The sequence below is a fragment of the Falco naumanni genome, chromosome 10 (assembly GCF_017639655.2).
Source record: "Falco naumanni isolate bFalNau1 chromosome 10, bFalNau1.pat, whole genome shotgun sequence".
NCBI classification, from domain to species: domain Eukaryota; kingdom Metazoa; phylum Chordata; class Aves; order Falconiformes; family Falconidae; genus Falco; species Falco naumanni.
In genome coordinates, this window is record NC_054063.1 from 21,820,726 (window position 1) to 21,847,809 (window position 27,084).

The following is a 27,084-nucleotide window of genomic DNA, read 5'->3' on the forward strand; positions in this document are numbered from 1 at the left end:
CGGCCGCCGGGGGCGGGGGGACCCCCGGCTGCTCCGCTCAGCCCGCGGTGCTGCTCCCTCCCCCCAAAAGCCGGGCACCCCGGGCCGGCGCCCCCCGGCCCCCGCGTCGCAGTGCTGGTGGCGGGGCAGAGCGCCTCTTCGCACCGCGCGGCACCGTCCCCGCCTCGCCTGCAGCCGCCTGCCCGGCCGGGAGCAAGTTCAGGTGCCGGGGGGGGCGGCGGGGGGGGGGGGGGGGGTACGGCCGGGCCAGCCGGGGCCGGGGCCAGGGCCGGACCACCCGAGTGCCCCCTGCCCGGGCCGGCGGCCCCGCGTTCAGCACCTCCGCGCTGAACAGCAGGAGCGCGGGCAGCGCTGCGGGCAGGGGCTGCGGGGCCGCCTCCCGCACCCGCCCGGCACCGCTTCGGGAGCGCTCCGGGGAGCTTCCCAGAAGGAGAGCCCTTAGGGAAGGGGAGGAGGTGATGATCTTCCCTTTCTCTTCCATTTGCCGTTCGCCTTTGAAATGAACTCTTTTGCCCGTTTTGGGGGAACTAGCAAAATACACGTTTTTGCCACGTCCCGTAGAAATCAACAGAAATTGCAGTAAATAAGGATGTAAGTGACCTGACAAAGAGCGCTGGGGATGTTCTGTTTGGTGTGTGAATTGCACACACGAGTAGGCAGCACAGTCACAGCCTGCTGCCACCACAGCCAGTGTACACCCTTGTGCTTTAAGGCTTCTCGGGCTCTTTGAAGCAATGACCACCACAGTATTTGTGGCTGCAGTATCAATCTTTGACCTGGAGTGTTTTATCTTCCATTAGTAAGCCTTCCTCTGCGCTGAACTGGTTAAGTTAGGGTCAAATCTGGTTCAATACCTTCTTGGCATGCTCAGAGGGCTGGGTTTAAACAGTGGCTGAGACGGAGATGAGGCTGCCTTCCTGAGAGCTCGTCCCCGAGTGCCGCTGCTGCGGGTCACGGCGGGAGGTGCTCTGCCCTGGCCAGGTTTGGCAGGGCTGGGGGCTGCCTGTGCCGGGCAGGTTGTGGCTGGCATGGTGGTGGAGCGGCTCCGGGGGCTGGCAGTCAAGCGTTGCCTTTTGTTGACTCTAAAAACACGGCTGCTTCTGGTGGGAAACTGAGTGTGGCTGTGTGCTGGGGAGATTGCGCGGCACACAGCCTTGGTTCCTGCTCCGTGGAAGGAAATCCCATCGGGATAGTAGGCTGTGGCGTGAAAGGACGCGTTTTAAAATAAAAGGACTCAAAGAGAAAAAAATAAACCATCCTGAGACTTGGAGCCTGGAATATTAAGCGTGAGGCACAGCATGTAAATGACTGGAGAGAGACTTGCAAGGCAGTCCCCAAGAAACTGAGCCTGGCTGTAAAATAAGCAGGTTACTGATAGCCTTGCATATATTTACGAGGTACGGTTATAAGAGTAGCTTCCCCCGCTGCCCTGTTCCAGCCCACGCTATGGGAGGTTGTTCTCCAGGAAGGAGAGTCACTGGTGGAGAAACCTTGTCTAGCAATTAAAGCCTTGCAGCCTGGAGGTCTTGACTGTGTTCCTAGATCTGCCAGTGACTTGCTGTGTTCTTGGAGCAGCCAGAGCGGCTGTCAGTACCCGGGGTTTCCAGCTCTATAATAGGAAGAATACTTTTCTAACTCGGAGGGAAGTTGAGAGGCTCAGCGGACGCGTGCACACGCGGTGCTCGAAGATTGGTGAATGGAAAGTGGGACAGAAACGCGGAGCGTGAGTCCTGCACATGTGAGTGTCTGCCTTTGCCGGTTAGAAAATACTGGCTGTGAGTGTCTGCAGAGCAGCTGTGAATGTTGGACTGTAGATAAGGAGAGGAGCAAGGATGTTGTTTTCCAAACCCTGCGCGGTGCTGGGAGCCGTGCTCCGATGTTTGGGTGTGGCCTGTGAATGCACCAGCAGGATCCGACTTCCCCTTGCAGAAGAGGAGCTGCACGCACGTTGCCTGACCCTTGATCGCTCAATCCCTTGAACGCTGGAAACAAAGCGATGGGACTTTACTGCGGGGTGAGGAGATCTCTCCGGAGAGCTGGGAAAGGCAGGAAGGAGCAGGGTGGCAGCAGTGGTGCTGGGGTTCGGGGTTCAGCTCTGGGCTGGCTGGTTGGGGCAGCCACTGTCACTTCCATCTGTCCCGTCAGTGGCATGGAACTGGGGAAAAGGCGGCCGGTCCTGAGACAGGCGCTGGTAATGGATTGCACTCTGTTTTCTAATGAAAGTTTCATTTGAAGTTTGTTTACAGGAAAGAAGAAATTAGCAGAGAGAATTCTCCTGAGAACGCAGAGAGGAAAAAGAATGAGCTGCCTGACTTGCAAGCCAAAAGAGGGTGGAAGGGTAGATTAGATTTACCGTATTGCTCCGAGTCGTAGCTGTTGCTACTGTTGAGAAACGCTTCCCTGTTTGGCTGGATGGTGGAGCCAGCTTCAATGCTCAGCCTTCACCCAGGTTATTGGCGTCTGGGGTAAACTCAGAGCTGCCCACCCAGCCAGAAAGTTTGATCCTGCTCTGGTGTCCCGTGTTTTGATGCTGGGACATGTGCTGTGCTGCTCTCCCTCCACTCCAGCCACCTGAAATGGAGCTGCTCCTGGGCCGTGCCTGGGCAGCCGGTGCTCTGGGCATTGCTGCCAGGGCCTCCTGTCCCTGGGATTATTCCCGACGTGAGGGTGGCAGTGCCAGCAGTTGCCACTGGCACTAACATGCAGCAGTCAGGGAGGTCACAACCCTCAGCCTTTGGTCTCGGAGGGTTGTCCTGAGGAGGGAGCTTGCTGGTGACCTCTGGTGTCCCAGTGAGCAGCAAGGGATGCAGCTGAGGGGCAGCGGAGGATGCCAGAGCCACAGTGATGGGGATGACCAGAGCCGCGCTCAAGGTCAAGGCCTTTCTCTTGCTTTAGGGAAGAGGCACAAAGGTGTGAGGAGCTCCTGGGGCATCAGACGCTCTCTCAGCAGTTGTCGCTGCCAGCTCTGGCTGTTCTCCGCTGCCGTTCACCTGCTGCCACCTGCATGGTTGGCTTTGCATTCCCTTGGGGTGGGCTGTGCTGTGGGAGCTGTGCGCTGCCGGGAAGTTGTCCTGTTGGTGTTTTGGCCAAGGGTGTTAGTGCTGGAAAGCAAGGGGTGACACTGGAGACGGAATAGGGCTGCCTGGCAGGGTCCCACAGCAGCAGCCTCCTCTTTCTGCTGGTGACTGGATCCTGGACAGGTGAACATGCGACGGCCTTGTTTGACTTGAGTAATTTATAGCTTATCAGTTTCTGGTTTGATAGTCAGAGTATTTCTAATAATAGGCAAATGCTGCTGCACCTCGAGAGAATTGTACGCATTTATAAAGCACTTTACATAGCATGTGCATGCGAGGCATCCTTCATGTCACTGCTTTTCCACCATGCATGAGTACGTGGAGGGCATGATGCCTTCCAGGTTGTGGTTTGCGTGCTGAGGCTGGGTGTTCGCTGCAGCTGAGCCCCGCAGATCCCATGCCTGAGCCAGATGCTTTCCGAAAACATCGTGGGTTGTTCCCAGGGTTCCTCCTCCTCACTGGACAGGTGAGAGACTGTCAGCAGCAAGGACCTTGGCATTTGTGTTTGTCTCTTAAGCTCTGACAGTAATCTTGAGTAAGCCTTGTGAAGAAGGCCAGATATTAGGGTGGCTGCCTCCCTGCAAATGCTTACAATAAAGAGACTATTTATAGTTTGTAACAGGGAGACCTTTGCAGTTCCGTTCCTGTGTGTACAAGATGGAGTTTCTGGAGAGGCAGGATTTCTTTGTGGCTGGCATAGCAGCAGTGCTGTGCTGAGCTGAGCTGGGGGACGCCATGCCTCCCCCCTGCCTCCCACCTCTCCAGCTCTGCTTGACTTGGGCATGGGGGGGTGGCGCTGCGTGAGGGCACCTGGCTGGCAGTGTAGGGGGCCTGGGGGTCAGGGCATCCCCGTTCTGTTGGCAGGGTGGCAGGCATGCTGAGCCCTGTCCTTCTGTTGGTGCGTGCGGGGTTTCACAAGCTGTAAATTCCAGGAAACTCCCCGGGAGGCACATCGAGGGAGTGGGCTGGGGGCGGGCACGAGCCCTGAGCCAGCAGATGTGTCTGTAGGGACGAGGAGATGGGAGGAAAAGCACAAACCTGTCTTTAAAGACATTTGTTTGTTCACAATAAAAACTGTCAGCCAGCAGCGGCCAGACAGGGTAGTTTTTATGAGGCGCAGGCATAGGTTGGAGGGGCGCTTGCCAATTGCTTCTTACACGGAAAGGGAGCGGGGATTGTATTTTATCCCAGGACCAAGGGAGGAAAAAAAAAAATCAGAGCAGAGAGTTTACAAGCCTTTGAAATGTTTCAATCAAAGGAAGGCACAGTTGAAAGCAGTTCTGGAAACATTTTTGGTGTTCCCCTGCACCCCAGGGCTCTGGATGCGGTCTCTGCCCGTTGCTTTGGGAGGGGAGCGGGGAGAGGAAGGCAGATAAAGGGATCACCAGCAGGACCGTGTTCATATGGGAACACGTATCTGCTTCCTCCCAAGCTGCATGTTCGGAGAGTTCAGCCCAGGGAGGTCCCGCAGCCCCTCCTCTCATTGAGGATCTCAGTGCTGCCTTTATGATGATGGTTTTGAAATCCTGTGGCTGACCTTTCCGGCGCTGGAAGCAATCCAAGGGCTGTGTCTTGAAGTACTGTAAAGGTTAGCGAGAAGGGAGAGAGAGGGAGAGAGAAAATGTCCTTTCAGCTGCAGGAGTGGGAGAGAGGAATGTCATCTATGCCGTCAGGGAGCAGGCGGCTGGCCGGGCTCCCCAGCGTGAGCTAGGGTGTCCTTGTCTCGCTGGGGACCTCACTCCCCCAGCTGCTTCCCAAGGTGTGTGTTGTCATTTTTGATAAGGGTGCAGAGGTGATATCCCTTCGGAGAGCGCTGGAGGAGCAGTCCCTCGGGGCTGCGCTGCAGGAGCCTGCTCTGCAGCCTCTGGCAGTGCAGGTCCGTGGGGACCGTGCCGCTATCCAGACCTGCCCCACCGGCCACTCCCTGCCGGTGCCGGGGTCCTCCGGTGATTCCGGTTGCAGCAGATGATGTGATCTCAAAAAAAATAAGTCCGAGATGTTTTATGGAGCTGTTTCAATGGAGTTGCACCCGTCCTCCACTCCCACACGCCGCTGCCTCGCCAGAAACACTCTGGGGTGGATGGAGATTAAAGGGTAAACTCCAGGACTCAGCCATCCGCTCCTACAGGATGCGAGCTCTTTCTAATTGTCCTCAATTAGAGACAGTGCCATTGCTCAGGCACGTCTTCAGGCAGGAAGCAGAGCCCTGTCCTAGCCCGGCGGAGGCAAAGGGAAGGGCTGCTTGCCTGGCCTTGGGGAGCGCCGAGGGGCCAGCGGGTGTTCTCCGTTCTCTGGGCCGAGCTGCTGACTGAATTGTTTTTAGGAAGGAGTACGGTGAGGAGGTGTTAAAGGCAGAGAAAGGAGGCAAGAAAAGAGCTCAGCCAATTAACTCTTTCCTGCTTGCCTCCAGGATGAGACATCGGTGAGCAGCGAGGACTTTGATATGAATGACTCCACATGGATCTCAGCTGACCAGCACCTGAACTCCAGCCTGAGCCCCAGCCAGGACGAGAGCATGCGCAGCCCGCAGAACCTGCACGGCCACGAGGATGGTGAGTGCCCCAGCAGGCGGGAAGTGCTCTGCGCCTTTGCCACAGGATGTTTTTGTGACTTATTAAACATTAACCAGTCCTTTCTGATCAGGTGTCCCACCTGTAGGATGGATTTCATGTCAGCACAGGCTTTGAAGCAGCGCTGACTCCTAGTCCTTCCTATTTAGCCTCTGGGCTCCTGCTCAGCCAGGGCCCTCTCCAACCCGGAGCTGATGGTCCCTTGTGCGGACCCTGGCTCCCAGCTCCTCCAGAAAGAGGTCACCAAATCCTCTCCTAAGGCATCAGGTTGTAGTTCCCGGGGTGAGACAAGGAGAGCCCCATTAGTCCTGAACCGTGTGCTGCGTGCTGCCCCACTGCAGGAAGGATGCCAGGGCTTCTCAGTACAGGTCACAGCTTTTCATGCTTGGAAAGTTGCGCCTTAGGCAGCGTCTTGGGTCCCCCAGGCGAGGAGTCTGTAGTCTGCACTAGCCGAGTGCGGGGTGGATGTGTCTCCTCAGTCGGGGCAGGAGGTTGGAAGAGGCTGAAGGTGGCATACATGGGTTGGCTGGGAGGAAGTGTTTGGTGAAGAGAGGTGGTGTGTTACTTCTGTGAAACATGCTAGTTTAAAATAAAAGAGCAAGTAAATAAGTGGTAGAAGTACAAGTTCGGGTCAGAGTTCATCTCCGTGATGCTTGGAAGGATTCGGTGGTTGGACTGTTACTGGCTTTTGCTCAGGAGGTTGAAACCCTCATTGTCCCCAGCCCGGCTGCTGCTAGGAGAGCGGGAAGGGAGTGGAGGAGTTGAGGGACAACCCAGGCTGGGTTGGTGCTGCTTTAAGAAAGGGGACTAGAAAACCACCCCAGAGGAAAGAAAGGGCTTTTGTGCTGGCATGTCTTCTTGGGGTGGCTTTTAGCTGCTTGTGTGGCCAGTGGCAGGAATGGTTGGGATGGCAGGGACAGCAGGGACACTGCTGTCTTCAGTCCGAACACCTTGTGGCACTTCAGTTTCTGTTGCAAACCTACCGTTTTGGGAAATGGCTGGTTTTAGCTAACTAGCACCGACCCTGGAGTCAGGCAGCCTTGATGAGGATGTGAAACCTGCCTGTGCTGCACCATGTCCCTGTCCAACGGGACGGGCAGTGGCACTTCTCCTTGTACAGGGCCCTGCAGTGGGGCTGTGCCAAGGCTGGCTGTGCCCAGGCCCCGCAGGGCCCTCCCGTGGGGCAGGAGGAAGGTGTTTCGGTGGTAACACAGGTGGTCTCATCAGAAGCGTTCGGCTCTTCAGGACCTGGCTGCAGCCTCCACCCTGAGCCAGCGTTGCCTCTCATACTTGTGGCCTGGCCAGGTCTCTCTGCAGCCTCTGAACTTTGCCATTCTCCCCATTAGGAAATTCCGGGCTTGTGGCTTATCCCTGTAAATTCCCAGGTCTCATTTGTAATCTAGAATGACATGGTTTTGATCCCTTTGCTGAATAATATTATTCAACAGGACAGTAATTTAGTAAGAACTCGCATATTTAGGCAAATCAAGATGTTCTCACTAAAGCTGAATCCTCTCACTCTCTCTCTCTGCCCTCTTAGGAAATGCCTCCAATTTTTCATGCCCTGTGGTTTTTCTTCAGAAGCAGGTGTCCTCTTTGGGGCCCTTCTTGGCTCTTTAATTTCTTTTGTAAGGTTCAGTGGTGAGCAATAAAGCACAAATAGTCCCTTCCCTTTTGTCAGGAATGCAGGTGTTCCAGGCTGTCCCCGGGGTCAGCAGAAGGCTAAACCAGGTAGACTTTGGCAGGTCAGAAGTGATGGAGTCACAGAACAAGCAAGCCAAGCCCAGGGTTATGAAGGAGACCCATCAAGAAGCAGCCAGGGACTGGGATTTCCATCAGGCCGTCATAATTCAGGGAGTATTTTATGGAACTGAAAAGAGGTTTTTGTCACTGTGGTGAATGTCTGTGTCCTGTACCGGAGCTGTGAAATACAGGCTGATGCTGCTGGGGTGAAGGGCATCGTGTCAGTCCCTCTGCCAAACCAGCGGTCCCACCCAGGGCTGAAGCACACACGAGGCTGCGAAGGGAAGAAGGATGATGGAGAGGCCCAGGCAACCCGGGAGGGAAGCGTGCAGTTAGAGGAGCACAGAGCAGAGATGGAACACATCGCAAGAGGAAAGGCAAATCACTGGCATGGGGAAGGGAATGTGTGTGGATCAAAGTGTCAAGCACGCTTCAGTTTCCTCTTCTCTTGACCCATGAAAGCTTTTTTTTTTTTTTTTTTTTTTGGAAGCAAAAGTATTTTACACTTTTACATTTACACAACATGGGTTTGCACTGGCTTGCTAAGGCTGTACACCTTCAAGGCTTTCCCAGGGAAATCATGTAAATGTGAGTCACCAGCCTGCGTGAGCTGTGTGCTCCTTGGAGCCCAGCTGGCCAAGGTGCCCGCACAGACTGCCCACATGGGGTGTCTCAAGGGCTCTGGTCAAACTACTCCATGCCAAACCTGGATGTTTATCCACGTCTCCTGTGCTCATCTGTCTAGTGTGCCCTGCAGCAGCCCCGCAAAGCCCCAGCCTTCTTCCACTGCAGAGTCCCAGCCTTCTTCCACCAACTGTGGGACATGTGGCCAGTGCCACAGCATGTCCTGCGCCTCCCCTGCAGCTAGGCCAGGCTCACCTCTGAGTGTCCCAGCACTGCAGAGGGGTCTGGATGTGCACCACTGCCTTCGGTTGGGAGCTTGTTCAGGACTCAGTACTCTCCTCCTGTGGGAAATCCTTTTGGGTTACTAAATTGCTCCCACCTGCTGCCGTCCAATGGGCAGGATGCTTGGAGTGTGTCTTCTGTGAAAGGCTTCCTAAAGTATAAAGTTTTAATGAAGAGTTGCCTAGTAGGAGAGCAGTATCGTCTGACATGCTTGTTAAAAAACAGTCTTGTTTAAAAAGTACCGAAGCATCAGCTCCAGGTCTTTCAGAGGTTTGGGAGGAGCAAGTGCTCTCCTATGGCATATGAGCAGAGTGGTATGAAATCCAGAGAGGCAGGAGAGCAGGGAACTGTTGTCCCATGCTTTGATACACAGGTATCTGCTGAATCTCCAGAGAGCTAAAAAGCAGCTAGGACGAAAGCCAACACCTTCTTTTGTCTCCATGCCCAGAAACCTTGGCCCAGTATAGCCATGCCGCAACCAGCGTCAGCCCTTGGAACAGCAGGGAGAACAAATTAGACCTAATGACTTTGGTGGGTAAGGGACAGAGAAGGCATCGTCGGGAGAGCATCAGCAGCAGAGCCGGGGTTCCTGCTGCGTTGGCAGGCGCACGGCAGGATGCAGGACACACTGGCCAGCTCTGAGGAGCAATGCTGACACGCACACACTCGCTCCTTCCATTTTCCTTTGTTACTCATCCTGCAGGCCCCAGCACGGAAAACGTGAAGCTCCCTGCAACATCCCTTCCCTGTCGGATGTTGCTCACAGCATACGTGCCCGCAGGAAGCCAGCGGCTACCCAAAGCGACAGCAGGATCAACACGAACTCTTTGCTGCTGAAGCGGAGCTATTGTGCAGGACATCCTGGAGGGACATGTTTGTGGGAACCAGCATGCGTTCAGAGCAAAGTGACCCTGAATGCTGTGCCATCTTGCTGTCCCCTGTGCCTGTCACCATCCCTGAAGGCGTCCTGTGCCCACTCCCAGCTGAGCGCAGATCCCGGCTCCTGGCCCTGTCTTGCTGCAGCAGTTTCAGCTGGAGTCTGTCCATCTTCAAAGCCTGTCTGCATCCACAGGCGAGTGCAGCACCATGAAACCTCCCAGTTTGGTCTGGCACATGGGTCTGAGCCAGGTATCCCACCACAGGGATGTTGTGACCTGCTGGTGAGTGCAGTGCTCTTGAAAAGGAAGCAGGACACAGACCCCCGATACCCCAGTGTATGTGACATGGCATGATCCCTTTCCAGTTGAGGTCCCTGCATGCAGTCCTTACTTGACTGGCAGTGTCCCACTGAGCCTGTCCTGCCTGGAGCAGCAGTGGCTAATCCAGACCTTGGAGAAAGGGGAGAAAGGACTTTCTTAACCTACTTAACTGTGAAGACACACGCTCCTTGGGGGCATCCCTCAAGGCAGCTGGGTGGGAAGGCTCCGGGTTGTTGGGGACATCCCTCAGGAGTGCTCCAAGGAGGGACCTCAAGGACATGCAGGCAGGCGTTATTTCAGGTTGTTATCCTGGGAGCAGGTAGGGCACATTACTACTCTGGACACCCTGCCCTGAGGCCAGCAGGGACAGCACCGAGCTGTCCCCAGCGCAGTAGTGTCTTCTCCTGGTATGGCATGCGTCCCACAGCTCCAGGTCACACCGTTGTTATTTGGCAAGGTGCCCATGACATGCTGCGTATCACCAGGTTCCCTGAGCCACCAACCTAGCAGAGCACTTTCTGGGGAGGGGAGCAGCCCTCTTGCCGAGTGCAGACCAGAAGCCAGGCCCGTGCCTGCACAGCGAGCTCGGCTCCTGCCTGCAGGACCCCACACACCAGCCTCGTGCCAGTCTTCATCCCCAGGGCAGCCGTGATGCCCTGCTCCACACCTGCACCTCCCCGCCAGCTGGAACCCGGCAGGGCGATGGAGCTCTCCTCGCTTTGCCATAGCAGGGTCACTTACTGCAGGCGGCATCAGGTGTCACATGGCTCCCAGTTCCCCTCTGCCACTGGGGCTTTCCTTGGCTGGCCCAGTCCCTGTTCCAGGTGAACACAAACGCACCTTTGCCACCACAGAGAGAGCCCAGCAGACACACACAGCCGCCTGACAGCTGGCCATTGTGGGAGGTGGTCTGTGAGCCCCGAGGCCCTTGCTTTTCCCAGGATGAAAAATCCTCACTATTTTCAGGGCTTCTTGCACCCATGTTGGATTTCACCCTCCCAGAAGCCCTAGCTGAGAGCCTAAACAAGATTAGGACCAGCATCTAGGCCTTACAACAGCTAGACATGACCTTATCTTATTTTTCTTGTATATGTATTTCCTCTCTCCCTGGGTGTCCCCATGCCATGCTGTCTCCACAGCATAAGTCAGCAAGCGTGTCCCTGCCTTGCCTGGGCAGTCTGGGCTGGTGGCTCTGTTCCCGGTCACCTCTTCCATGTCAGCTCATCCCAAGCAAAGGCCCTCACCAGTGACAAACACCCTCCTTTCAGTGTCTTTTGAAGAGCTGTCCTTTCCTGCTGCAAGGCTGAGAAGTGCAGCATGAAGGCTGTGGGTCCACGGTGGCTTCACGAGGCTCTGCACTGAACTTGGCTCGGGGCTCCTTCCCAGCTGGTGTGGGCTCCGCCAAGCTGGTTGGCTTGTCCTGCTGGTGCACAGAGCGGAGTTTTGGGAGGCTTTTCCTTGGTCTGGAGCAGAGAGGATCACCACACTGCTGGGCAGCCAGCACCACCTGTGCCCCTACCTTCCTCCCCAAACTGAGCCCTCCCAGCTGAAGGTCTGAGTGGGGACTGTGGGGTGAGCCCTGCGCTGTGTCCTGGAAGGGGTGCCGAGGCCAGTGGTTCGGGGATGGTCCCCTGCTCTGTCCTGCCCAAAGGACTGCGTGTGAGCAGCAGGGTCTCTCTGGCAGCAGTTTGCACTGGAGTCACCAGCTCGACATGAGTCCTGCCCAAAGCCACCAAACCCGTTTGTTTGGCATGGGGAGAGGCAGTGCCCAGGCAGCCCAGGGCTGCGCCGTGTCCCCTCCCTGCAGCAGGATCCGGGTGGCTGCCAGCAGCAGTGGCACAAGGAGAGGCTTGGTCTGCACCATCTCCTTCCCCGCCACGGCCGAGGGCTGACTTCTGGCTCAAGCACCCCGCAAGCAGCAAGGCGGCCAGAGGAGCAGCGGTGGGAGGAACAGGGGTTGGGAGGAGAAGGGAAAACTGAGCGGCAGAGTGTTTGTGGCAAGGCTGCTTTCTGCAGCAGGAGCTGCCAAGCTTCTGTGCATGGGAAAATGTCCGTCATGGGGCCAGTGCGGTGAGGTCCCGGTGTCGGAGGGAGCTGCTTCCTCGGGCTGGGCAGCGGAGACAGGGGGAGATGGCACTGGGGGGCACCTTTCATGCCGAGGAAGGGGGAGCTGGCTGCACAGCGCTGCCTTGTCCGGCCGAGCTTGCCTGCGGATGCGCATTGTGTCCAGCCGTGCCAGATGTCTGGCTCATCGAGGGCTCTGGTCGAAGGCAGGGACCCGGGGAGGGAGCACGGAGGGTGGACACTTTGTCTGGGACATAACGAGGTTTGCATTAACGAAGGAAGACAGGAAATACTGCGTCTTAACTGGACACTGGCCAGCCCCACCGCTCCGCAGCCCCCAGCGACATTTCTTTTTTCTTTCTTACACATCTTGGAGGCAATCAGCTGGGCAGGACCTGGAGAAAACGAGCTTCGTGCTCCGGCCATGTGAGCAGCGCAGGGCTAGGGCAGCCATGGCAGCCAGCACAGCTGGGGCCTCTCCTGCCTCTCCAAGCACCCGGTTGTGGGTGCAGGAGCCCCAGGGTGCCACTCGCTTGCACCTAACGATTGCAGCGCTGCCGCCCGGCCGTGGCCCCCCGCAGGGCCCCCATTCCCCCTCGGTCTCTCTAATTTGTATTAAGTATCCCTTCCTCTCGGGCTTTCCTCCTCCCCTTCTTCCCCCTTCGTCTCTTTTGTGAGTGAATAATTTATGGCACTTTTCATCTTCCTGGCTGTTGTTGCAGGCAGGCGGCGGTGGGATGCTCTGCGCCCTTCTGACAGCCACCCTGGGCTGGGCACGCTGCTCCGGCCCGTGCTGGTGCCACAGCGGGTTGGGGACAGGGCAGTCCCCTCCCAGTAGCAATGGGGAGTCTCGGGTGGGAGCAGCGATCTCTACCGCTGCCCCGCTGGCTGTGGGCAGGCAGAACCATGGCTGGTGGTTCTGTGGTGGTCCATGGGGGACCGAGGGTCGCTGGTGGGACCCAGCGATGGCCGCAGCGGCCGAGGCTGCGCAGGTGGGTGGGCGGTGGCCGAGGGAGTGCTGGCCAGGGGCTGTGGCTGCGGTGGGGTCCAGGCAGGGCCGGGCAGCCCCTGGCCCACCGCGTGGTGCGGGGCTGCGGCGAGGTTTCCGTGGGCCGCTGGCTCTTACATAAGCTCATTGTTTTCCGAGTCAAAAGAGGTTTTGTCTCTGCTCTGGAGATGTGACAGGAGGAGGAACAATTTGCCCCATTCATGTTTAACTCTGCTTTTGGAGAGCGGTGTGGTGGCCTTCACCGACAGAGACGTTAAACCCAAGCACTTCCCTGCCGTAAAATCTCCCGGGGAGCAGGTGTTGGAAATCGCCCCTTCCCCTCCTGATCTCTGCAAATCCAGCACCACAGAAATCAAGGATAATCCAGCAGCCTCTTCAAAATGAAAACGCTGAGCCCTGATTAATTCATTTAATAAGTGACTGATCTCCTCCTCCCCCAGCACCGCGGCCCAAGAAGCCATTTTGCTTCTCGCTCTCGTGGGCTGGGCACCGCCGGGGAGATGCCAAGGCCGCAGCAGAGCCATGAGGCAGCTTCCCCATGGCCTCCTCGCTGGCCTTGCTGCTCGCCCGGCCTGTGCAGCGGGGCCGAGGAGGGCAGCGCTCCGTGGGCCTGGGGGCCAGGCAGCCTCTGCTGGGCTCTCCAGCCTCACTGGCATCCCCTGCACAGTGCCGGGGTCTCCTCCGCCTCCAGCCCGTGGAGCCCCAGCTCGAGGGGATTAAACAGGGGAACGAAATACTCTGTTTTCTGACCGAAAGATCAAACCGGTTGTAAGTGACATTGTTTTTACAGTTCCATCTGCTTCAATTAGGGCACGGGGGTGGAGCAGGGTGGCTCCCAATTATCCTCATTAGAGGGGCTCCTTGTGAAGCCAAGCTCCAGCCGTGAGCAGGGAGCTCACCAGGCTCGTGCTGGTTGATAATGAATATATTCATGGCTGCACAGCCTGGCCTTGCTGCCTGCTGCTGCCGGAGCCCTGCTCGTTGCGTGTGTTTTGGGCACTTGCTGCAGAAAACCTCTCCAAGCTCAGAAGTTTGGTGGATTTTACCAAAACGGTGATTCTCTGGGAGTGCAGCCAACACAGCCCTGCCACTGCTTAGCATCTTGCCACAGCTGCTGGTGGTGGGGCGGGAGCCTAAACCTGGTCCCAGCGCCCGAGGTGGGAGGGCTGCTGCTCCTTCTCCCCCCAGGTCCTGCTCTGCTGTGGGGTGCCCCAGCCACTCCTTGGGGCTGGCCGTGGGCTGGAAGATACCCCAGCAAAGCTGCCTGGGGAGCAGCACTGGCACCAGCAGCGGCACTGGCACCATCCCCATCCCATCCACACCAGGAGAGCGCGGTGCTCCCTCCCCAGCCCACCTGCATTTTTAGGCTGGCTGAGGCTGCTGCCATTTGGACCCAAGAACCTCGGCAATCTGAATTGGTGGCCATTTCACTGCTCACAATACTGAGATTAATCCACTAATTTATATGCAGAGCTTCTGGGAGAGCATAACTTGTAAAAATGTAGAAATAAGAAAATTATCTGTAGCTAGTGGAGTTCATCCTTGGTGTAAACTATATTGTTCTTTTAGTAGGCGCTAGTCCCTTACTTTAGATTCCCATTTCATTTTCTTATTCCACCTGGACAGGCTCCTAGAGACATCTTCCTCTTTGTTTTCAATATTCTTTGGCTGTAGCAAACCCAAGGTTTGTAAATGCAGCAGAGTTGGGTAGAAACTCGATTTGCCGTTGCTGTGTGTGTTTTGTGCAAGACAAAAGAAAACTGGAGACATTGAGAAGTCGGGGCGTCCCAACCTCACCCATGGAACCCTACCCAGTGTGAGCAGCTGATACAGGACTGGTACTTCCTATGGGGACAGGAGCTTGGGGACTGGGGGCAGAGCTGGGGACTGCTGGGAGGCTGGAGGTGGATAGGCAAGGGCAGAGCGGGATGCCTAGGGAGGAGTGGGGGGGCTTAAGGCGGATGGGGGATACTCAGAGCAGGTTGAGGATGCTCAGAGCAATGCAGAGATGCCCAGGGCAGTCTGGGGATGTTCTGGGCAGACTGGGGATGCTCAGGGCACTGGCATGGTCTTCTCCCAGGTGACGCCTCTCTTGGTGCCCTTGCCTGGCAGGGGCTTCATAGCATGGAGGGTCCCCACAGTGTGGGCAGCTGTGCCGAGGGCTGCCTGCCACCCCAAGGAGCCGGCAGAAGGTCCCCACCACCGGCCTGGGGGACCGGTGCTGATTGGCCCTGTGGTGCTGTTGCTGTGGCCGTGCCCGGGTTGATGGCAGGCCCTGGCATGTGGCTCGTGCCTCTGTGCACGGGAATAATTCTGCTTAATCCTTCTGAGAGGCATCACTGGATGAGGCTGGAGCCTCCCTCTGGGAGCCCCGTCTCGCCTGGCGCAGAGAGCAGAGCAGGGGGAGGGACAGCCGCCATCCCTCCGGCAGGGAGGCCTCTGTGCCCCCAGCCACCTGCCCGCTGCTGCACAGGGCTGTGGCCGGGCCAGCACCGCTCCTGCACCCGCACCGAGGGGGCAGAGTGCCAGGGGTGGGTCTGGCTGCGCGCCCTGGCAAGGTGTGCGTGGGGCAGAGCTGCAGCAGCCTGGCCGGGGCAGAGACCCCCAGGGGCGGGGGTGGTACAAGGGCTGAGCCGGGCAAGCCGTGCTGGCAAGCAAAACCCACCGGGGCCTGAGAGCACCGAGAGCATCAGTGCCCTGGTGCGATGGGACGGGAGGGGTGTGGGGGCAGGAGGGGGCAGTGCCCTCAGCATCCTGCCCCACCAGGTCTGGCCGAGCCAGCGGCAGAAGCACTGCGGCGCCCACTGCTGTGGCACAGGGACAGGAGAACAGAGCGGGTCGGGGGCAGCGGGAGGGTGCCCCGGGGTGGTGCTGGCTGCCCCGGCACCCTGTGCTCCCGGGCACGCAGAGCCAGCGAGAGCAAGGGCCTCTGCCTGCAGCCGGCCCGGTGCCCTGTGCCGGGGGGTGCCGCCTGCGCACCCGGCACATAAACACTGCCCCAGGGATTAGGTCAGCTCTGGTCATTGCTCAGACGAATAAGTGGATCAGCACAAGGGAAAGGAGGGGGAGGGAGCTCTGCTGAGTGGGGAGCTCAAGTGGGGACCTTTTCATTTCGGGGCTCGTGAGGCCAGGAGCTGCCTTGGCGCATGCCCGAGGCTGGGCAGCGAGTGCTGGCTGCCGTGGCGGGGCGGCTGGGGACACGCAGCAGCAGCCCCGGCTGGACCCCACGCTCAGCTTGGATGCGCCAGCGTCCTCGAGTCTGTTTGTTTGAAGGGATACAAAGTCCTGGGCTGTCGGGGGGTCACGGGGCGTTCGCCAGGCCGCTCGTGGGAGTTCCCGCTGTGCTGGTGGGCAGGAGCAGGAGGGCGGGTGGCAGCAGCCGGGCACTGTCGCACCGCCGCGCCCGCACACCTTTGGGGCTGGAGCCCCGCCGCGGGGCCGCCCCAGAGCCCGACCCATTGTCCGGCGGCCGGTGGTGGCCGCCATCTGCTCGGGCTGCAGCAGCTCCTTTGTTCGCGCCCGGCAGCGCGCGCAGGAAGCGGCTCCCCACGTGCTGCGCCCTTTCCCTCGCGGAGGCACCTAATGAAATAAAGGATTTACTGCGGCCGGGAGGGAGGGGGAAGCGGGTGAGCAGTTGGAAAATGTAGTGCCTGGCCCCAAGGCAGGGCTCTAGGCCGAGGGCAGGCAGAGCTGGGTCAGGCACAGCGGGGGGCAGGCAGGGCTGGGCGCAGGCAGCACCGGGCACGGGCAGGGCTGGGCTCTGCTGCAGCTGGGCTGTTCTTTGGAGCAGCAGAGGGCAGGAGGTTGGCGTGGTGGGAGCCATGCGTGGGCAGGGGGCCGGTGCCAGGAGCTGGGGTGTGGATGTGACCGAGACGGAGCAGGAGCCGGGCTGTGCACTGGGTGTGCCGGGTCCCCAACTGTGGGCTCTGCCTGTTGGGATGGTGGGAGAAAGGGATGGCCGCGCCGCTGCAGCTGCCGTGGGGATGGCTCTGGAAGCAGGAGTGTCCGCATAGGGTATAGGAGGGCTTTGACTGGGGCAGGAGGGACATCCACGCAGCCCCTGCCCCTCCCCACCACAGCGTGCCAAGGAGCCTTGCCAGGCAGCATGTCCCCTGTGAACAGAGCTCCTAACGCTGCTTCCAAGTGGCACAAGCTCAGGGTTTTCCATCCAAGCCAGCCTGTCCCCATGTGTTGTACCCATGCCCCAGCACTCTGCTGGGCAGCACATCCCTGAGCCGCTGGCTTTGCAGGTTGTCATCTGCCACCACACGCAGCCCCAAACTGGGCTGGGAGGACCTCACGAGGAGGCAAGGGACCTGGTGGGGAGAGGCAATGGCCCTTTCTCCTCCCTACAATGCAAACAGAAAGCAAAAAGGACCAAATTCCAAAGTTCTTATTCAAGCCCAGGTGCCACGGCTCCAGGTGGAGGCGCAGGGACTGTTACCTGCCAGGGCATGGGCATGGCAGTGGCCAATGTGCTTTGAGGAACGAGGGAGCAGAGCCATGTGGTGATGGTCCTCCAGGCTCAGGCGCTGGTGTCTGTACCTCCTGTTGCCGCATCCCAGGGTCGAAGCGTGGCTGGGCCGGGCCAGATCGCGATGGCACAGAGGGTGACTCCCCGACCAAGTGAGCCCAGAGCAGCCCCGGCCGGGCAGGAGCTTCCAAAGCAGCGGCACAGCCACGCTGCACGTGCCAGCATCCCACAGGAGGGTTTGAGGAGGGCTGGCGCTGTGGGGACAGAGCAGCTTGCCCACCTCAGGGAGGTGGTCGCAGGGTGCCATGGTGGTGACCACACATCCTTCTTTGCAGATGACTCCTCGTCAGAGAGCTGCAGTGGGAATGGCTCCTCCACCCTGAACCCCTCCACCTCCAGCAGCACGCAGGGCGACAGCGCCTTCCCCGAAATGAACGGGAATGGCACCGCGGCCCCCATGGACTTCACCGCCTCCGCCGATGACCAGCCCATCAACCTCTGTGACAAACTCACACCTGCCCACGTCACCCCTTCCTACCAGTCGGACAGCTGCAGTGCCGACGGGCTGCGCAGCAGGGTCAAGTACGCGGTGAAGACCACGGCAGAGGTACGGCCCAGGCTGCAGGCAGCTGCTGCTGGGGCTGGGCGAGACGGGACAGTTGCGTGTCCTTGGCCAGAGCCGGGCACGGGGCATGGCACACTGTGCCGTGTGTGAGGCACCCAAGGCCAGGCAGGGAACACGGTCCTGCCCCTGCACCAGGAAGGCACGGGGCAGGGACGGCAGGGCTGGGGGCCCTTCCCATGTAGGGGTGGAAGGAGGGACGAGTGCTGTGCTCGCACGCCGCTGCTGCGGCAGAGCAGCTGTGCCTGGCCACGCTCCAGGCTTGGGGCTGCTGCTGCTCAGCAGAAACTGGCTGGAGTGCCGAGCAAGCAGTTGGCAAAGGGAAGGAGAGAGGGAGGGATGGTTTGGGAGAGCCGGGGCATCCCCACACCGCACCTGCCCCGGAGCTGGGGCTCTGCAGCAGGCTCGCCTCCGCCCTGACCAGCTGTGCCACTGCCACCGTGCAAGAAGGAGCCCGTTCCTGCAGGGTCCGAGCAGCATTTCCTGCAGGATCAGGCAGAGCCACGGCCCCCAGCAGCCAGAGCCACACTGCCAGCACTTTGGGGCCACCACAGGTTCCCTGAGGCCACCGTGTGTCCCCCCTACCCCAAGCAGGCAGGAGCTGGGCTTCGAGGGAGCCCGACTTGTGAGTTCATCTCCCTGAGTTGCAGGAGGATGTCAGGGAAGGGGACAGAAACAGTGGGCCAAGGAGCAAGGGCTTTTTCCTTGTTGACCCTGGGCAGGGGTGGGCAGACAAGGGCTGCATGTGATAACCCCCATCTCTTCTCAGTCCCCCCCATACAGCTCTGGCAGCTATGACTCCATCAAGACAGAGGTCAGTGGCTGCCCCGAGGACCTGACCGTTGGCAGGGCCCCCACGGCCGATGAAGATGACGATGACCACGATGACCATGAAGACAACGATAAGATAAATGATTCGGAGGGAATGGATCCAGAGAGGCTAAAGGCCTTCAATGTAAGGAGGGCTCTGCAGAGAGGGTTAGCCCACCTGCTGCCCGTCTTGGTGGTCCCACGGTCTGTCTTCTCCTTTGCAGATGTTTGTGCGCCTTTTTGTGGATGAGAACCTGGACCGGATGGTTCCCATCTCCAAGCAGCCCAAGGAGAAGATCCAGGCCATCATCGAGTCCTGCAGCCGGCAATTTCCCGAGTTCCAGGAGCGGGCGCGCAAGCGCATCCGCACCTACCTCAAATCCTGCCGCCGCATGAAGAAGAACGGGATGGAGATGGTGAGCAGCTGCCCCACAGCCCTGCTGCTCGCTACTGCTCCAAGGGCAGCAGGTCCCTGAGTGTCTTCTCTGCTTGTGTCTTTGCAGACCAGGCCCACACCGCCGCACCTGACCTCGGCCATGGCGGAGAACATCCTGGCCGCCGCCTGCGAGAGCGAAACGCGGAAAGCAGCCAAGAGGATGCGGCTGGAGATCTACCAGACCTCCCAGGTATGGTGCTTGCTGGTAGGGCTGGAGGCGGGCAAGGGATGGAGCCAACAGCACACTAATGTGGGGTGGGGAAAAGGAGAGATGTTTCTGAGCAATTTGACAAAGCATTTTTAAAAGCGCTTCTAAAGGTCAGAGGGCTGAAGAACAGGGCCTATGGTACATCCTGAGACTCAGGCCAGCGGGGATGGGGACACTGGTTTGGACTGGCCACGCTGCAGCCATGGGAGGCCTGGCATCCCCGTGCCGTCCCTCCCAGTGGCCGCAGAGGACAACCGGGCTCCTCGCTGGAGTAAGTCTGTGTTTCCCCTGCGCAGGACGAACCCATCGCTCTAGACAAGCAGCACTCCAGAGACTCCACAGCCATCACCCACTCCTCTTATTCACTGCCAGCTTCATCTTACTCCCAAGACCCGGTCTACATCAATGGAAGCCTGAACTACAGCTACCGTGGCTACGGGTCCCTGGGGGGCAGCCTGCAGCCGCCCGCCTCCCTGCAGACAGGCAACCACAGTAACGGTAAGCGGCCGCACGCTGCACCGGGGCCCACGGCAGCACAGGGAGCCCACCCAGCCATCGCCTCCGCCCCACGCCTGGGCCGTGCACCATGGGCTCCCGGCACCCTGCGCTGAGCTGGTCGCTGGCGGGGGGGCAGGGGCTGCTCCTGCGGGTCGTGCCAAGGCCGGTCATGGCAGCACCTCCCACAGAGCCACTCGGAAAGCTGCAGCCGACGGAGGCCTCTGCCCGGCTCCTCGGCTTGCCTCATCAGCGGGCGGTTGATCGTTGAACTGAACTTGGAAGGACGGTCTAGGTGCCACTGGTGGAGGGAATGAGTGTCACTTAAAAAAAAAAAGAGAATCTGTACCAGCTATTAATTATTAACAGGAGCGGTCGGCTATCACTGCCCTGATCTTGTTGCCGGTATGAGCTGTTCCTTCCCCAGCCTGCATCGGCTGCTCTTGGAGACGGGGCCGGGGCTGGCGCAGCTGGGGGCTCTGCACCAGTACCCGGGAGAGCCCCCATGGGAAAAGCCCTTTGGAAAATGGGAGCGATGCTGCAGGGCAGGAGAGCAGAAGGAGAGTGCAGACGAGCAGAAGGAGAGTGCAGGCATGCCCTCTGAGGGGTCTGCCGAGTTAGGAGCTGAGTGATCAGAGCTGAGTAGCCTGGGGCCAAGCAGGGCCTGTGGTGAGGTCCTGCGGTACCTGGGGACTCTCTGGTGCCCAGGCTAGAGAGGAGTGGGATGGGGCAAAGCAGCCCCAGCGTGCTCTGGGCTCCTGCCCTGCCCCTGCCTACCCTGAGGGAGTGAGGATTTGGAGGGATGTGATTTCCGGAGCCCTGAGAGATGCCTGTCTGGGATTAACTCTTATCATCCCTTCCTAATGCTTCTTAACCCTGAATAAAGATACCACCCTGGCCTCCAGCTGCTGAGACCTAATCCTTGCAGCCATGGCGGAGGCAGCAATGGTTCCTCCCCAGAGCATCACAGGCCCCCCCGGCCCCCCATGCTGCAAGGGACCCTCCTTTCACCCAGCCCAGCTGCAAGCACTGGCTCCTTGACATGAGACAGCAAACATGCAGCAACATCTTGGAGCAGCCCCAGCGAGCGCCTGGCCCAGGAGAAGCAGACGGGCCCTGGGTGTAGCACGCAGCGGCAGCACACAGCAGCACCTTGCTCCTTTCTAATAGATTTTTAAACCTCTGCTTTGCTATTATTTTTTGCCCTTTGCCCAAGCACTTGCCCAGTCCTTTAGAGGCAAGAGCATGCTGCCATAGTGCTGGCTTCTGCACCTCCTCCTCCCTCTGCGAGCAGAAAGCCTGCCGGGGTTCGCTGCTCAGAAGAATCTTCGCCCTCCATCCCCCACCTAAGTCGATTCTTGCTCAAACCCACTCCCCACTGCCAGCTCCTTCCCCTTTGGTGAGCTGGGAAACGGGCTCCATTTACTGCTGCCCTTTCTGTCCAGTGAAATTGCTTTCGCATGAGAGCCTCCTCCTCCTCCTCCCCTTCGCAGCATGTAAGTCCTCTGCCAGTACTACTCCTGCTGCAGCATTTGCTGCTGCAGCATTTGCTGCTCCAGCATTGCATTTCTTGGACGAGTCCCTTCCCACCCTGGGGTGTGGGCTCCCCTCCCTGCCCTGGTCCCCAGCGGGACCCACCTGATCTCGGTGGGCTGCAGAACTCTCTTATCCTGGTTTGCAATCTGCTGTAGCACTGGGTCCCTGCTCAGCGTCCCTGGTGTCCCTCGGCTGTGTCAGGCCACCCAGCAGGAGCTCAGCCCTCCCGAAGCCTTTCTCCAGCATCACCAACTGCTCCATCAGCCGGCAGCACTCCAGCTCACAGCCAGGGGATTAATTCAGTGTCTTCTCTTTCTCCTTACCCCAGGCTGCAGCCTCGCCTGACTCCTCTCCCTAACTAGTGTCATATCTCTAGTAAACATCTTCCCTCATCTGTCTTCATTTGTAGTTGATCGTGTGGTTCTTGCACCTTGTTTGGCTTCTCATACTTAGTCCAGCATGAGGCTAAATGGGTTTTTCCCCTACCTTTACCTGGCTGTGTCACTCCTCAGGCTGTGTACCAGCTCTGCTGCCAAAGTCTTCCACGCGCAGCCACCCAGACTGGGCTGCACGCACATGCGTGTGGTTGTGCACCAGTACCTGCAGATGGCCAGAGCTGTGGCTGGCAGAGTTTGTTTCCTGGGTCTCGGAGAACTTGATAATTTGATGATTTTTTGCAGGTTTAAGATCACAGGGTTTTGTGAGCTGGGAGCAGCCATGTGTCCTGTTCTGCAGAAGATGGGCGCACATACATGGCCAAAAAATCGCATGTGATAGAGGTGCAGCAGAGGTGAACTTAGGAGAAGAAATTATCCCTGCCCATCAGGCAGATAATAGATTTAGCAGAACTTAGTTCATTTATGGACTGAGCCCCAGCAATGTGCAGCCCAGTAAGCCCATCTAGCCTCCCACCCAAACCCGATACCTAAGGCAGAGCTTGTAACTGTGTTGGTGGCCGGAGTGGTGTGCAGGCGCCCAGGCAGGGCAGGTCTCCTCGCCATGCAGCACAGCCTGGCCCCGCATGTGCTGGGCACAGACGCGTTGTTACCCAGCACTAAAGCAGGGAAGCACCCCGTGTGGGATGTTACTCACCATATGCAGAGGAAAAACCAGACCCTGGAAGATGACTGATGTGGCAGGTATCCCCCAGGCACTAGTTTAGCTCCTAGCAGAGCGCAGCTGCAGACTCTCCCTTTGCAGAGTGGATGGGACAGGCTGCACGATGGGATTTTTTTCACGTGCACTCTGAAGGCTCTTTCCGTGTGGCTGTGGTAGAGGCAGTGGCTTGCTTGTGCTAGCTGCCTGTGCTGCCCACCTGCGCTGGCTGCGGCAGGAGCTGGGGCTTCTCACCTTGTCTGGGGCACCACGGTTGCGGGGACCTTCCTGCTAGTGCAGGGGTCCCGGAGCACTGGCTCCCGCTGGGATCTCATCAGGGCAGGACAGACACGGGCATGGCTGCTCAGCCTGAGCTTCCCTCTTGCTTTTCCTTGGCAGGTCCGACCGATCTCAGCATGAAAGGTGGGGCCTCCAGCACGGCCCCCTCCAACAGCACCAGCAGGGGAATGCAGGCTGCCCAGCTCAGCCCCACGGAGATCAGTGCGGTGCGGCAGCTCATCGCTGGCTACCGAGAGTCAGCGGCGTTTCTGCTTCGATCTGCAGACGAACTGGAAAACCTCATTTTACAGCAGAACTGACTCCCTGTGTCTGCATCGCTCCTCTGTCGAGAAGACAATTTATACCTGCTAGAAAGAGGCTCCCAGCGGTGTCCTGCTCAGGACCGCCATCGTCCTCCCATGAAGTGGCGGGTACATGTAGTTTTAGAAGGTGGAATCCAAAAGACCTGTTTTCTTTTACACTCCAAGCACCTGGGACTTCAGGCACAAGGACATGTTTTTGAACCGTACCAACACCTGTGCGTCCGGCCGACCAGAAGCCAAATCTGCGGCTTGGAAGGATGTGGGACTTTCAAGGGCAGAAGGGAGCCTGGGGAGGTTTGGGGCTGCAGATGTATTTAGAATGACCTTTGTGGACCCAAATGTTAGATTCCCGTCCCCGGATAATTTCCAAGTCTTAGGTGAGCTGAATCACATATTTATTGAGAAATGGACCCTCCTCTCCCCTTAGTAATTTATTTTTCTGAAAATGGATTCTTTTGAGTTTGTACAGATTGCCAGTTTTTTTGTCTGTCTGATCAGAAGGAATTTGTTCCTGTGAAATAACACATTCCATATCACTACACTACTAATTTCCAGGCACCTCTGCCTGTTTCTCTGGGGAGCCCTTGTCCCAAAGGGAGCAAGTTTGCCATCCAGCCCTAGACTTCGAGGCTGCTCAGCCTCCAGTAAGTGTAGGTGGCAGCTGAACAACGGAGCAAGCAAGCATCCTGCTTAGACCTTTGCTCTAAGCGGTCCTGTAGCAGCAGTGGGGTCTAAATCTCCTGCAGAGACTCGGCAAGCTCAGCAGACCTCCGGCTAGAAGGACGTCTCGCACTCATTTAAGTCATTGCAGATAAGAGAAGGAAGGAAGGAAGGAAATACCTGAGAAACACTGTCTTGCGCTCACCATCTGTACTCTACCTCACACTCCATTGTGGGCTTCTTCCAGGACTGGCTGAGCTGGTCCTGGGGGACAGTGAGTGTCACAGACGCATGGATCATGCCGAGGAGGCTGGAACCAACCTGGCAGATCCAGCGGATCCGCTGGGGTCCTGGTGCTGGGCGGCAGCTCGCTCCCACCCCCTGCGCCCGGCTGGGTGCTCCAGGCCGTGGGAGACCAGCCCTGGGCTAGCACCGGGACAATAAAACCCTTTAGGAACTGCACGGGTGTAATAAAGGCTAATGCCGGTCTCTGCCTGAAGAGCGAGCTCAGTGCGGCGAGCTGCTCACCCTCCTGCAGAAGACAGAGACAGGCCACATTCAGCAGCAGAACTGACAAGTCCTCTCCGGGGCCCAGGATCCTCCCCTCTCCCTGCTCACAGTCCTGGAACAAGCCCACAATTCCCAAAGTGTGGAAAAACCGTAGTCCGATGACCATTCTGCCCCGTTACCACCCCCCCACCCCCAATAATGCACTTCATTTTGCTCAGTGCAATACCTACTACCAGTGCTGCTAAACCCAGGGACTTCGCTCAGGCACAGAGCTGCCGAGCCGAGCCGAGCCGAGCCGAGCCGAGCCGAGCCAAGCAATGCAACGCGCTGCGGAGCCGTGCAGGGCAGCAGAGCTGGCTGCCAGGGATGCCAGCTCCTCCTCGCACCCCTGCGCCAGCGCAGCCCCCCAACCCGGGCAGGAGGCCTCGCCGTCAGATAGATGCTCGATAAGTGTAAACCCCTGTATGCTCATAGGGAAGGCAGATCCCTTCTCTCTCCGGAGCCAGCTTTTTTCTTTGCCGGCCGCAGGGAGCTGGCGGGCAGAGGCTGGTGCTCCGCGGGAGCTGGTGCCGCTGCTCGGGTTGGAGATGTTGCAGGTGGCAGCGGCCGGTCCCAGCCAGGAGCGGCCGCAGGCAGTTTGCTCAGTAGCCTTCATCCCTGGTTATACTCCCCACACACTGGAAGAGGAGCAGGACCTCTGCCCTGCTCTTAGTACAGGAACAGCCACCGGCTCCTGAGGACAGGCTCGCCTGGCCCGGCAGCAGAAGGGATTAACCGTTGCATTGACTGTTTTCCCCAAACCTTAAACTTTCCGTAGCATTTGGAGAAAAGGGACCTAAGCCCTGGCCGTTTGGGCAGTCAGGGTGCCTGTGCAGGGGGGGTGGCCTGTTAGACCCGAGGCGATGCTGGAAGCGGGAGCATTGCGGCCGCCTCAGGCGCGCCGGTGCCGAGCGCCCCAGGCAGGAGCGATGGGGGCCCCAGCCCCCGCCAGGGCTCAGCCTCACGCTTTCCCCAGCACTTCACAAGCCTGCTTGGTTTGTCCACTGCATCCTCCCATACTTGGAATTTATGTAAATATTTATTTTTGTGTGAATACCATGAAGTAAGAAACCTTTGACAAAAATATGTAACCGCAGCCATTTGTGAAAGTCTTAACGTTAAGGAAGGAGAGGCAGAGACAATCGCTGTCCCGGGATTCTCTCTCTGCGCGTTATCCCACCCGAGTTGGTGCCTCCCTCCCCGTCAGAGGCCATCGAGAACATTTAGCCATAAGTTTGCCATCCAGTTTACTGAAAAAGAGGTTACCCAGGGGCTTACGGACAGATCACCATCAGCTACAGTTTGTTTAAAGTTTTATTTATACAAGTTTTAGCTGTCGTTACCAGATCACCTTTGAACTTGTCTTAGCATGTATTGAAGTTTAGTAGCTCTTACACTTTGTTAAACTGCTGTAGAAAACAGATGAGGCTCATGGTTGCATAGGAAGGTCTACCCTGTCCTAACAACTGATGTTCATAACTGGCAGCTGAATGGTACAGACTCAGATTTCCAAAGCCCCGGTGACAGCCACATCTGTGACAAGTTATGAAACAAATGGGATTGACTACGAATTTCTGTCAGGGATCTTTTTTTTTCTTTCTTTCTTTTTTTTTTTCTTTCTGGTTTTTTTGGTTTGGTTTTTTTTTTTTTTTTGGTGAGCCGCAGCTTTATAGTTTCTTTGGAGCGAGCTCCACAGACATCTCAGTGCTCTTCAGCTGATCCATGCTCAGTGGCGGCTCTTCTGTGCTCCAGGACTGTTTCACAGCCACATTCCTGCGCTCTCACTAGGCAGGACGGGGTCAGGAATCGCTAGTCCGGGTTCTCAACGAGAAGGAATGAGCAGGAGCAGAATACACCGGCTTACCAGATATTCTGAGAGGTGGAAGGAGAATGCTGGGTTAGCAAATGGTCTGGATGTTCTTGGTTTTGTTTAAGAAAAGCTAATCACTGGTCGAGAAAATAGATTATTTTTTTTTTTAAATTTAATTTTATTTTATTTTAAACACAACCATCCTGCCCTGGATGTGCAGTTCCCATGACGGTGTTTCTACATGGGAGAGCGTTCCCGGGATTGTGAGCAGACGTAACTTGTACCTCCCCGATCCAAAGGGCCATTTCCCTCCCACGAGTGGCCGTCGGATTTAGTACCAGTTCATGAAAAAAAATGCTGCTTTGAACTCAGAGGGTTAATATACTTTTGATTTGTAATTTTTTGTAAAACTTTTTACAAGGTAGCATAGTATTTCACCAGAATACCAACTACAATCCGTCCATGGTCTGATTTTTATATAATTTAGTGGTGCTTTAGAAACTTTTGTTTGGTTGTTTCGGAGCTGTACAGCTCAGTTCTTCGCCTGTATCTACCTAAGACCAATGTGAACCTTTGTATTTTTGCTCCTAATTTTGGACTCAGTGAAAGTGTACTGTTTACATGTACAGAACTCCCGGCCCCTGTGTGTTCTGCAAGACCTGCTGTTGAAGAGGAAGATGCACCTCACCCAGTTCGTCTGCTTAACCAAGCCACAGCTTCACTCACCCACTGACACACGCACCTACCCTAAGGAAGACCCCACAAAATTGAAATGCCCTGTAAGCAATTTTGGGTTTTGCACAAGCTATTGTATTTTTTTTTTCCAGTAGTCGATTTATGGACTGGCTGCAGTTCAGATCGAGAGCTGATCTGGCGCTCAGTTAACCGAAGCCAGAAGTCGAACAGGCAGAGTCGTACTGTGCTGCTGTTCCACCATCTTCCTCCTCCCACCGAGGCAGGAGGGTGGAAGCTGCCGAGCTCAGCGTAGGGTTCAAACGCCGCGGAAGAGCACTCGAGCCAAGGGGGCTTGTGAGGAAGCCGGACGGGGGGGGGGGGGCGGGGAGCCACTCAGCAGCGTAACTGGAAACATCCTTTACCAAACCTGGTGAAACCACCCAGGCCACCCGCTGGTTTCAGATGGAGGGTGGGAGCGGGTTCCCTCGGGGGGTGGGGGGCTCCGCGATGGAGCAGAAGACGGCTCTTTGGGAAGTCGGTGCTT

The 27,084-nt window shown here is 57.7% G+C and overlaps 1 protein-coding gene across 1 annotated transcript in view; it reads left to right on the forward strand.

Moving 5' to 3' along the window:
* NOL4L (nucleolar protein 4 like) overlaps window positions 1-23,312 on the forward strand; it is a 61,067-nt gene extending 37,755 nt beyond the window's left edge. Inside the window, 7 exon segments of the mRNA XM_040608849.1 lie at window positions 5,488-5,629; window positions 17,378-17,649; window positions 18,434-18,619; window positions 18,699-18,890; window positions 18,978-19,100; window positions 19,415-19,616; window positions 22,644-23,312. Coding sequence (XP_040464783.1) covers window positions 5,488-5,629; window positions 17,378-17,649; window positions 18,434-18,619; window positions 18,699-18,890; window positions 18,978-19,100; window positions 19,415-19,616; window positions 22,644-22,843 — 1,317 coding nt within the window. The 3' untranslated portion in view covers window positions 22,844-23,312.
* Window positions 23,313-27,084: the final 3,772 nt, after the last annotated feature.